Source organism: Oryzias melastigma, unplaced genomic scaffold (genome assembly GCF_002922805.2).
Source record: "Oryzias melastigma strain HK-1 unplaced genomic scaffold, ASM292280v2 sc00352, whole genome shotgun sequence".
Classification (NCBI taxonomy): Eukaryota; Metazoa; Chordata; class Actinopteri; order Beloniformes; family Adrianichthyidae; genus Oryzias; species Oryzias melastigma.
Window position 1 is genome coordinate 74,146 of NW_023416950.1, and position 12,296 is coordinate 86,441.

Consider the following 12,296-nt stretch of genomic DNA (forward strand, 5'->3'; position numbering starts at 1 on the left):
ACGGGTTACAGGTGTGTCTCTGTTAGCAAACCAGCTCACCTGTGGAGATAAAACAGAAACCAGCAGAAAGAGGCCAGGAGAGCAATACCAAAAATAGCCACCAGAGGGAGATAGAGTGACAGGATCAGCACAACACATTTAACTTTGAGGTTAACAGTCATCAGAAAAATGCCACAAACTCAACAATATATAATACAACTATTTTTTTAAAAGGATTTGAGTTTGAAGAAATGTTTTGTCAAAGACATGATTAAAAAATGATGTTTTTAAATCTTTTTCTTCATCCACAAGAACAGTTTAAAAAAAGAAGCGTGTTGTTTTTAATAACTGTTCATGATTCTTATCTTTATGTCAGTGAATGTAAAACTGAATTTTTCAAGAATCTACAGGTTTGTGGATAAAACTGTTGGTCATCTGTGTGGTTCTGGAGTCAGTCCTGCAGCTGAATCCTCCTGATAGGATCACTGTCAGATCAGTGTGTTTTTGAAGGATTTTACTTTCTTCCGTCATATTGTTGGCTTCACAATAATCATGTAAAGTTATCCTTCAGACAGGAGAAAGCTGCTGTGGTACAGCTGACTTGTTATTTGATGCTGCAGATCTTCCCTGTTCTTTTCAGAGTCTGCATGTGTGGACGATAGTATGTAACATGTTCAATTCTGAATTACTGAATTGATGGGATGTATGAATAAAACAGAAAATACTCCATAATCTATAGTCATTGTAGTATAAACCGAATATTTAAAAAAATTATTGTGTGTCATCATATGTTAAATTCCCTATTCCCAAAATTCCCTTGTTCCCTAAAAGAAAAAGTGGTATAGATTCTCTCGTTCCCTAACAGAAAAGGTGGTAGAAATTCCCTTGTTCCCTAAGAAAAGGGGGTTGAAAGTTTTAAGTTTTGTTAGTACATGATATGTATGATTTAAGCCAAATTGCTGCATTGTCATATGTACAAATCATACAATTATTTGTATATTTTTTCAATCAAAGATATTTCAATATCTTCAATGATTCAGAAGTTGGTATGCAAGTAAGTGTTCGAGATGTAACATTATATGTATGAGTACTTAAGTGTATTGTCCTATCTGCCGAACCAAAATTTGTAAATGTTCCACAAAAATCCTAATTGACTTGCTTAATAAGCTTCTAATAATAATAATAGTTTAAGAAATAGATTATTTGTGTCTGATTTAGTATATTAAGTGGTATTGCATGATGTGCTAACCCCAACTGTTTAAAAAATATATCTCATGTTAGAAATGGCGGCCATCTTGGACGCCATCTTGGATTTTGAGCAGAACCGTTGGTTTGGGAGCGTGGCTTCCGGTTTTATTGGAATCAGCATACCTTAAAGCCCTTATATAGAAAGTTTCATGCTTTCTGCCAGAAGTGAACAACTCCCTTAATTTTGTCACATATCCGCCCCACTATATTGTTGGAAAGGTTTTGTAAAACGTTATAAAAGCAGTAAAACAGTTTGTCAGGTACTCATAATAAATATATTTTACCACATTCAAGGATTCTGTGCAAATAAACAATATAATTCAAGATGTAAATATCAGGCACAGCATTTAAATCTAATGAAATTTTATATCTGAGCAGAGCATTTGAACTTTTTCCCCTTAAAGAGCTTTGGAGGTTAGAATTCTGTTTTTGGCCTCTGGGTTTAGTTCAAGAACAGAACCACAAAGACCAATCACATTCTGTATTCTGTATCTTCATCTGAGCTGAAACTTCAGTCAACATCAGACTCTGATGGAAACACCTAAAAAAGTTACTGTAAATACACAGACAATGAATCTTCAACAATAAAATTAGGCAGAACAAATTTTATTTTACAAGATGATGGACAGTTTTGTAAACTGGATCAGAGCTAAAGATAACTGGAGATGAATGTTAGCTGGAAAAAAAATCAGTTTGTTATTTTTTTTTATATACAAACTACACTAAAACCTATTTCAAAGCTAAGAAAAAAAAAACTCACCAAAATTTGTAAAGAATAAATAAAGACACAGCGATAACATTAGTAAGGACACCAACAACGACCATCATCTGGTTGACAGACCCTGAAGAAAATAAACAGGAACAAATTAAATAAAATATTCATAAGTCAAACAAAAAGCTATCTTATAAAGGTGAGGTAAATGTATTAAATCCAGCATCTTTAATCTCTGAAATCAGATTACGCAAAAACAGATTATTGATTTAAACTTGAGAACTTTCTGACAACGATCAAAGAAGCAGACAGAGCAGAAGAGAACATTCTAAACTAGAAAACACCAAAAACCATCACTTCAATCCTCTAGAGAACAAAAAGACAAAGAGGTTAATTTTAATAACTGTAATCAATGATACCCTCATTGGTCCTGATCTTTGTTTTCTCCAGTTTAGTGATTTGGTCTTTGACTCCAGAGAGCTGAAACACACATTCATATCCCTGCATTTCTTCTTCTGATGGAAGTTGGAGATCAACGCTCATCTGGAAAGTTCCATCATTGTTGGGGAGGATCTGTCCTTTCTCCACTCCTTCATGGATCTCCTCTCCATCTTTCCTCCACAGCAGTTCAGCTCTGTTAGGATAGAAACCTGTAGCATGACAGCTGATTGGAGAGGAGGAGGACTTCTGGAGGAGAGACACTGATGGAAACTCTGGAGGAAGAAGAAAGTTTGACTGAAATGTATCTGTACTATTGATATTTTAATTATATTTCCCTTCTCAGCTAATTTTTTTTATCCTAAAACGTTACTTAATGGTATTATTCTGTGCTCTAAACATTTTATTACAATTATGGAGTGTTAATCAAGGATTACAAGTACAAGAATAAAACATAGAGCCTGAGAAACAAAAAAATATCATAAAAGAAGCAGATAAATATGAAATAAGTAATGATGAGTTTAAAAGGGGCATAAAAAGGCAAGAGGAAAACAGAAAATAAGAAACAATTCTTTATAATGCTGCAATAAAATATGTCAAGACAGATGAATATTTGCCTGAGTTCACCTGTTAACATCAGAGAACTCTTTCCAGAGTTCACGTTTATTTAGCCACTTGTTTTGACTGAGGCCGTATGAATTTTTTAAACATTTTTTGTGTGCTTTTGGAATGTTTTTCTGTTTCTGTTTTCTTTGGCTTTCTACTGCAGTGGAATTTTTGTCCGTGTTTCCTTGTTTTTTTTTCACTTCTTGTTTGCATATTAGTGCCCAAATTGTTTGGCGCTCCTGATTGGATGAGGACCTCCAGCAGCAGCATTCCAATAGTGCTACATCATCTGTTGAAGCTGGATCCAACTTAGTTCATCAGAGCAACCTTGTCTAATATATTTTAAGCCTCCGGTGGATCTATTTTAACATTAAACTGATGGAAACACTTCTAAACAAGACACTTTAAATCAGGGGTTCCCAAACTTTATTTTTCTGTAAGGGCCACATAATTATTTTCTTTTCTGATGGGGGCTGGGGTCGGTTTGTAAGGTAACAAAACAATTGTAACAATGACAGCCTAAACATAAACATATGCAAACTTTAAATAATTAATTTCTGTAATCTTTACAGAAAAAAATGATTTTCTCCCATCAATATATATATATTTGTGTGTGTGTAGGGGCCTGGGCCAGCTCGCAGGTCGTAGTTTGGGAACCCCTGCTTTAAATAAAGACAAAAACAGTCTACAATTAGGAAAAAAATGTTTACTTATGGCATGGTGGACGCTTGGCTAAAATGAAAAGAAAAAGTGTAAAAATTTCTGCAATCTTTCAGTAAATAACATTTTTAATATTTATAAACTGGAGATTGGTCACATTTAAATTGAGAAAAACAGGAACAGAAAAAGATAAAATCTACAAGTCAAACTAAAAACTCTCTTATGAAGATGGAGTTTAAAACTTATAAATATATTAAAACCAGCCTCTTTAATCTCTCCAAGCTGGTCACACAAACATCACAGATTGTTGATTCAAAATTGAAAACATTGTTGAAAACAGCAACAATCAAAGAAGCAGACAGAACAGAAGAAAACATTCTGAGATGGAAAATACTAAAAACTATCACTTCTATCCTCTAGAACTGGGGTTTCCAGCCTGTAGCACTAAAAGAGCTACCAGCGAGAACAACACAGTCCAAATTAAAAGAAATATTTCATATTTATGCTTTTGTGGCTATTAGGCCGCTCCAGGTCCTGAAACAGTCTTTGTGATTGTGGGAGCAGTTTTCCTCAGTGGGATGTATGCAGGTATTAACAGCAAGGACAAATGGTCAGAATGGCCCAGGTAAGGTTGAGGTCTGGCCCTGTAGCCCATCTTGATGTTGGAATAGACTTTGTCCAGGGTGTTGTTTCCTCTTGTGGTGCACTTAACATGCTGGTGGAATTTAGACAGTGATGTCTTCAAGTCTGCATGATTTAAATCCCCAGCAATGATCTGCACGGTGTCGGGATATTTGCTCTGCTGGTTGCTAATGCTGGCATGAAGAAGTTCGATAGCCGAGTTAGCATTAGCATCTGGTGGGATGTACACCGTTGTAACCATGACTGCTATAAACTCTCTTGGGAGGTAGAAGGGCCTGCATTTAACAGTCAGATATTCAATGTCAGGTGAACATTGACTGTCTATTGTGATTGTGTTGGTACACCAGCTGTTGTTGACATATACACAGACCCTGCCTCCTCTGCTCTTGCCAGAATCAGCTGTTTGGTCTCTGCGCTGCGCTGTGTAGCCCGCTAGCTCGATAGCCGAATCCGGGACGGAGTGTTGCAGCCAGGTCTCCGTGATGAGCAGAACACAAACATCCTTGACGCAGTTGTTTGTCGCACTTTGCAGCTTCAGTTCATCCATCTTGTTGAGGAGAGATCTGGCATTCGAGAGGAATAAGCTGGGGAGCGGTGGTTTTAGCGGCTGCCTCCGTAGCCTAGCTAGCGCTCCACCTCTGCGGCCCCGCTTCCTCCTCCTGCACCGCCTGCGCGTCCCCCTTGATGGGATAGGAAACCACAAAGGGCCGGGGCTACTAGCTATCTCCCACCGGATCTTGTGCAAGCGGATAAATTGACCTGTTTCACGTCCATCGTAGCGTAATCCGATTTTAAGGAGCTCGTGTTGGCTGTAGGTGTGATCAGACCGACTGAATGTGCACAAAACATACATGAAAACATCCAAAAATAGCACCGACCATTCCAGCACCAGGCAGCTGCAACTATGTGCTACATTAAGAACTGCATAGACACAGTCACAATGGGCAAACGCATCTGGGTGTACCCAAACCAGAAGCCCTGGATGACTCGGGAGGTCAAACAGCTCCTGAGGAGGAGAAACACCGCCTATAAGTCCAGTAATAAAGACCTCTACAGTGCAGCCCGTACCAACCTGAAGAGAGGCACCAGAGAAGCCAAAGCAGACTACAGGAGGAAGATTGAACACATCTGGACAGTAATGACAGCCGGCAGGTGTGGCAGGGAGTCCAACACCTCACCAACTACAAGACCAACCTCGGAGCTGCTGAAGGTGACATCACACTGGCAGAGGACTTAAACACCTTCTTTGCCCGCTTTGATCTCCCAACACCACGGGAACCTTAGCTTCACCCATCAGCCCACAACAGCATAGTCCTGGTCCTGGAAAAGCATGAGGTGAGACGTACCCTGCGTGCAGTCAATCCAAGGAAGGCTGCCGGTCCTGACGGTGTCCTGGGGCGAGTGCTGAAGGATTGTGCGGACCAGCTGACTGCATTCTTCACAAAGATCTTCAACCTATCCCTGGCACAGTCAACAGTCCCAGTCTGCCTGAAGTCCTCCACCATCGTTCCTCTGCCCAAGAAAAACTGGTCCGTAACCACATCACGGCTGTCCACATGGTGTTCATCCAACAACCTCCTCTTCAACATAACGAAGACCAAAGAACTGATAATTGACTTCCGGAAGAAGAAAACAGACATTCTGCCGCTATTCATTCGTGGGGACTGTGTGGAGAGGGTGACAGACTTCCGCTTCCTGGGAGTCCACATCGAGGAAAGCTTCACCTGGAGTATAAACACCACCGAGCTGCTGAAAAAGGCCCAGCAGAGACTGTATTTCCTGAGGTTACTCAAAGACAACATCAACCAAAGACTGCTGGTGACCTCTTACCGTGCCACCGTGGAAAGTGCTCTAACATACTGCACTTGGTTCAGCAGCTGTACAGTGGCACAGAGGAAAGCTCACCAGTGGGTCATCAACACAGCTCAAAAGATTGTTCGCTGCCCCCTCCCCACCCTGGAAAGCCTCCACAGCTCCCGCTGCCTCAACAGAGCGCAGATGATCATCAAAGACACATCACACCCCCGGACACTCCCTGTTTGATCTGTTGCCTTCAGGCAAACGCTACAGGTCAAGCAGAGTAAGGACAAAAAGACTCCAAAACAGTTTCCACTCCAATAAACCTGTTAAATGCGACGAGGATGCATTAAACCTGTAGCTCTTCCTGTAAACTGGGACAAAGTGGATATTTTTCTCATATTTATTATTTGAATTATTATTTTTGCTCTGGTATGAACAATTTTAGCACCTACTGAGTATCCTGTTTCTTTTAAAAAATGTATTTATTATTTTTTTTAATTGTGTAAATGTCCAGGTTTTACTTACCAGCACCTTCTTTATTTATTATATATTAGTATTAAGTTTTTACCATGGGTTGATTTGAAGCATGAATGTTGCACTGACCAGGAGGCACTTTTTAATGGGACACTGTTGTGTAGCAGAAGACAAGAATATTAAATCACTCTGACAATATATTAAATCTTTATCATAATTTTTCTCAGTTGTCTGACAAGTTAATAGCATCAATGACAAAACTAAAATTCATATTTAAAAACTTCAAATTTAAATAAATTACATATCCATTATTTATTCTTAATGGAACTATAACGGAGGGTTAAAAGAGTTGCATGTGGCTCAGGGGCCTCAGGTTGCAGACCCCTGCTCTAGTAAATAGAGGACAGAGAGGTTTATTTTGAATTCCTCCAACTGTAATCAATAATACCTTCATTGGTGATTATCTTTGATTTCTCCAGTTCAGTGATTTTGTCTTTGACTCCAGAGAGCTGAAACACACATTCATATCTCTGCATTTCTTCTTCTGATGAATTTGATGGAAGTTGGAGATCAACACTCATCTGGAAAGTTCCATCATTGTTTGTTGAAAAAAACAGCTGGAAACACGGCTTAACGTCAGTTACATTAAGAAAACCACAATAAAAAAGTAACAAGTTAAATCAAGGTTTTACACGTAAATGTAAGACTCAGGCTAATGTGATAACAGCCAGTGATTCAACAGTATTTATAAATGTCCTGTTTTTTTTTACAAGTGTATTTGTGTGAAATAACAAATGACACAGAATGTGGATTTATAACAGGTTTTATTTAGAGGAAAAATTTACAAAGAAAAGCATAAAACAGAAATTCACCTGAAAATGTGTTTCCCCACACAAAGTGATTTAACCCCAGCTTTTATATTCGTAATGTCTACAAAAAAAGTGTTTAAAATTGATCAAAAACACAAAAGTCAATAAAAGAAGAAAAACAAAACACAAGACAAAGACCAAAACCAATTGAGCTAAACTTTAATTCAAGAGATTTTCTTTAATAACTCAGGAGTAATGTAAATCACACAGTGTTACCTCTATCTGTAAACTTCAAAATATACAACCGGATGATGAAAAATGACAAAATTATTTATAACTGAAATAAAAGTTTTAAATGTGCAGAGATAAATGATAATTAAAGAACAAACAACTCAAATTTACTTCAGATGTGAAACTATTGGTACATTTAAACCGTTTTATACTTTACAAAAAAAGCATTTTAATGAACCAAACTCAAATATGTCTGTTGTTTTTTTTTGTATATTTAGGCTTTTAAGGACAAAATGTGTCTGTCTGCATGCTGACAATTTTTTATAAGTATTTTAAATAAAGTAAAACTCGTTCTTTTAGATGTGTTAACTCTTATTAATTTGAATAAAGAACATTATTTTTTTGTAAATTGTCATAAGAAGAGGATCAAAGGCCAGTTTTTTTGCTACTTAATTTGTTGCAGATTTGATTCCAAAACCTGTTAAGACAGAAAAATGAAATCAATTTCTGTTTCCTGAAGCAGTTTTATTCTGCTGACTGTAGCAGAAAAACATCTGTAATGATGACAGTATCATGGAGGACAGATCAGACTATCACGATCACTCTAACACTCACTGTTGAGATTTGTTCAACGTATAAAGAAACTCACCGTTCAGAGGAGATTTCATTTCTTAGGCCTTTTGTTCTGGAAGCATCTGCTGCTGGACCTCTTTGTTCTCCACAGCTGTGAGATCAGAAACTCTGTTAGTCTGGATCTTCATCTGAACTGAAGCTTCAACACTAAACTGATTGAAACACTTCTAAACGAGATACTTTAAATACACAGCCAAGAAATCTAAAATTAGGGGAAAAAAAACGTTTACTTACGGGATGGTGGACGCTTGGCTAAAATGAAAAAAAAAATTGTAAACATTTCTGTCGCAATTCAGTAAATAACATTTTGAAACTTGTTAAACTGGGTTACAGCTAAATGACATAAATGTTAGCTATAAGGAAAAATCTGTTTGTTCCAAATGTTTTTTTTTATATACAAAAATAAATTAAAACTTTAAGTAAAAATCTAAAACCAAAACAATAACTCACCGTTCTTCTTCTTGTAAAGAATGAATGCAGACACAGCGAGAACAACAAGGATAACAGCAGTGACGACGACACCAACAATGACCATCATCAAGGACTCTGGATGGAAAAAACATGAACAGAAAAAAAAGGTAAAAAGAAAAACTCTATTTTGAAGATGAAGTTTGGATGTATTAAATTCAGCATCTTTAATCTCTTTAATATAGTCACTCAAACATCACAGGTTACTGATAAAAACTTGAGAACTTGTTGAAAACACTAACAATCTAAGAAGCAGACAGAACAGAAGAGAACATTGTGAACTGGAAAACACTAAAAACCATCACTTCAATCATCTAGACTCTAGAGAACAAAAAGACAAAGAGGTTAATTTTTAATAACTGTAATCAATGATACCTTTATTGGTCCTGATCTTTGTTTTCTCCAGTTTAGTGATTTGGTCTTTGACTCCAGAGAGCTGAAACACACATTCATATCTCTGCATTTCTTCTCCTGATGGAAGTTGGAGATCAACGCTCATCTGGAAAGTTCCATCATTGTTGGGGAGGATCTGTCCTTTCTCCACTCCTTCATGGATCTCCTCTCCATCTTTCTTCCACAGCAGTTCAGCTCTATTAGGATAGAAACCTGTAGCATGACAGCTGATTGGAGAGGAGGAGGACTTCTGGAGGAGAGACACTGATGGAGACACTAAGTTGAGATGAAAAAAGACAGAATATAAAATTATTCAGTTAATTTTGTCAATAATAATGACTTTTTCAAACAAGTTTTTGTAATTAACAATATTCTTTTCATCTTTACTGTTAAAAAATATTAACAAAAGTTGTATTTCCTTAATGTCATTCAGAGATTGGAATCATGGAAAAAAAGCATGAAAAGACAAGATTTAACATGACATAATGAACAGTATATTTTTTGTTCCTAAAGTAAACGGGAAAATACAAAATAAATAAAAAAAATAAATAAATAAAATTAAAAAAAATAAATAAAAAATGATTCAAAATCCTGAAAAGGTGATGTGAGTTTACCTGTTCTCATCAGAGAGTTTCTTCCGTAGTTTACGTACTTCTTCAACCACCCAGAACACTGATGACTGAGGTAGTTCTTCTTTGAGGCTGTCAAGATTTTGTCATTTTCCCAACTCTGTTTGGTAATAACAGCCTGTTGTTTTGCAGCAACCCATGATTCTGTCTTTGGGTCAAAAGCAATGAAGTCTTCTCCATCATAACTATATTGATCATAACCTTTGACCTCTCCAGTCTCCTCATCCCACGTACAGCCGTACATCCTCTGAATAATGTGAACACCTGAGATACAGGACACAGTGAACTTCAGAAGACTTAAATTTCTTCTTAAATTTGGTTGTTTTAATACATGGGTCTCTTAAGAGAGAACCAGACTAAAACAAAGAAAAAACCTTTGAAAAAAATTCGACATAAAAATTACACATTTGGGGGTGGTATTGTCTGAAACAAGTTCTGACCAGTCAGTTAGTTCCTCTGGTAAAATAAACTGTAAAAAATAAATTACAAAAAAAAAATCATAATTTGAAAGTACACATTTTTGACTGCAAATAAATTTGTTTGGGGAAAAAAAGAGCTGCGGTAGAATTACCTAATTAAGCTTTTTTGCTAATAGTCAACTTTTAAAAAATGTTTCAAAAACAGCGTGTGATTCTTACCGTCAGTCTGGTTGAAACGTTCTTTTATAATATTGATGCCAATTTTGTAGATGTGCATGATCCCAATGGAGATCTGAGTTTGGCTCTTCCAGTACTCAGAGACTTCATTCTCATGTATCCAGTCCAGCTTTGGGATCATTTTCTTAATGTTGCTGTCATAATAACAGAAATGCTGTCCATCCACAACACCCACAGTAACAAACTCTGGAAACGTTGAGATTCCGGATGTTGCCGTGTAGAAGTACTGCAGCGAATGAGTAACTGTAAGAAGAAAACATTTATAACCCTAGAGCAAATGAGTACTTGTTATAATACTCAACTCAGCTTTATTTATAAAGCACTTTCACAAGGCAGGCAACTAAAACAATGTGCTGAACCCCAAAAACATAAAAGACAACAACAGTAAGACAAGATAAATAAATAAATAAGAGACAATAAGATAATAAACAAAATACTAAAAGCAATAAAATAACAGTAAAAACAGCAGGAGTCTTATGTTGTGTCAAAAGCCAGATCATAAAAATGAGTCTTTAGACGGGTTCTAAAAATAGGCAGCTACTCTGATGTATACTGGCAAAGAATTCCAAAGCCTGGAACCAGCAACCACAAAGGCCCTGTCCCCTATGAGCTTTCCCCTTGACCTCAGTGTCTCCAGAAAGAGCTGATCAGCTGATCTGAGGTACCAGCCTGCGAATAAAGAGAAAGCACCTCACAGAGGTACAGCGGGGCCAGACCGTGTAAAGACATAAAACAAATAAAAAAATCTTAAAATGCATTATAAAATGTACAGATAGCTAGTGGAATGATGCTAAAATTGGTGTTATGTGGTCTCTCTTACGTCCTCCAACCAATAGACGGGCAGCTGCATAACACCAATGTAAAGCTGCGCTCACACTGAACGCGATTTGTCCGTCAAATTTGCGTTGGCTTCCTCCAGTTGGATGTGTGGCAGATTTGCTGTTTGACACTTGTCCAAAAATGTGTTCACAAGCTTGCTAAATGTTTAATCAAATCAAACTTTATTTGTATAGCACTTAAAAAATATATTTCACTCAAAGTGCTTTACATAAAAATATTAACATTTTAAAAACAAAAGATAATGCCCACAAACCCCACCCCCACCCCTTCACACCCACGCACAAACACAAACACACATCGTAGCCTATTGCCACACCATGAAAGAATAAATAAATGAATAAATAAATAAATACTTAAAAGATAGAAAACAGAAATCTAGAAATCTGGCTTTGAACTGTTTATTCTGATAACTACAGGGAACATGGAATTTGACCATAAACATTAAGATTTGTAAAGGAGGGAAGGAGGCCGAGGATCGAGAGGAACCTAATGGCAGAAAACATGGTGGCTGAAATCATTTTTCAATTCAAAAAAAGAAAACAGAATTTTCAGCTTACCTGCCCCAGCACCATGTGAAGGACCCCAAATCACAGAAAATAGAATGAAGAAAAACACTGCCTCCTGCCAAGAATCTCTAAGATTCGTTAATAAAAGACTTTCATAACACATCGAGGCAGAAAACGTAGTTCCTTGTTAAAGTAGGGCGGATATGGCCAAGTGCCTTGACTATAAGAGGAAGAGGGAAAAAAATAGAGAAGTCAGCTGAGGAACCCCTCCCTCCTCCTCAAGCTCCAAAGAGAAAGAAGCTTACTCTGTGGGTTTAGTTGTTGTTATATCATTATTATGAAAAAATTCAACCTTCAACCTTAAACCTTGACTAAAATAAACAAAACATAAAATATAAATATCGATAAATAATAACTTCTCGGTTTAATACACCGGCAGTGCGTCCTTACGTCTGTGCGTCTGACGCAACTGCGTAATGAGGTCACGTGGCCGGGCACGCCAAATCGGAGGTGATAAACTCCACCCCTAACAGGCTGCCGGTGTTATGCCGAGAAGTGCCTGTTTGCCGATA

The 12,296-nt window shown here is 37.3% G+C and overlaps 1 protein-coding gene across 4 annotated transcripts in view; it reads right to left on the minus strand.

The window, feature by feature from the left end:
* Window positions 1–2,320: 2,320 nt before the first annotated feature.
* LOC112140150 (major histocompatibility complex class I-related gene protein) overlaps window positions 2,321–12,296 on the minus strand; it is a 23,475-nt gene continuing 13,499 nt past the window's right edge. Inside the window, exons 1-8 of one of the 4 annotated variants that reach the window (XM_024263037.2) lie at window positions 11,776–12,105; window positions 10,361–10,621; window positions 9,708–9,986; window positions 9,076–9,369; window positions 8,683–8,778; window positions 8,467–8,484; window positions 8,249–8,323; window positions 7,365–8,077 (exon numbers count right to left, since the gene is read on the minus strand). In XM_024263037.2, coding sequence (XP_024118805.1) covers window positions 8,271–8,323; window positions 8,467–8,484; window positions 8,683–8,778; window positions 9,076–9,369; window positions 9,708–9,986; window positions 10,361–10,621; window positions 11,776–11,887 — 1,113 coding nt within the window. In that variant the 5' untranslated portion in view covers window positions 11,888–12,105 and the 3' untranslated portion in view covers window positions 7,365–8,077; window positions 8,249–8,270. Of the gene's footprint in view, window positions 2,653–7,364; window positions 8,078–8,248; window positions 8,324–8,466; window positions 8,485–8,682; window positions 8,779–9,075; window positions 9,370–9,707; window positions 9,987–10,360; window positions 10,622–11,775; window positions 12,120–12,296 lie in introns of those variants that run through there. The other 3 variants (XM_036210990.1, XM_024263041.2, XM_024263040.2) reach the window with 3 other exon arrangements.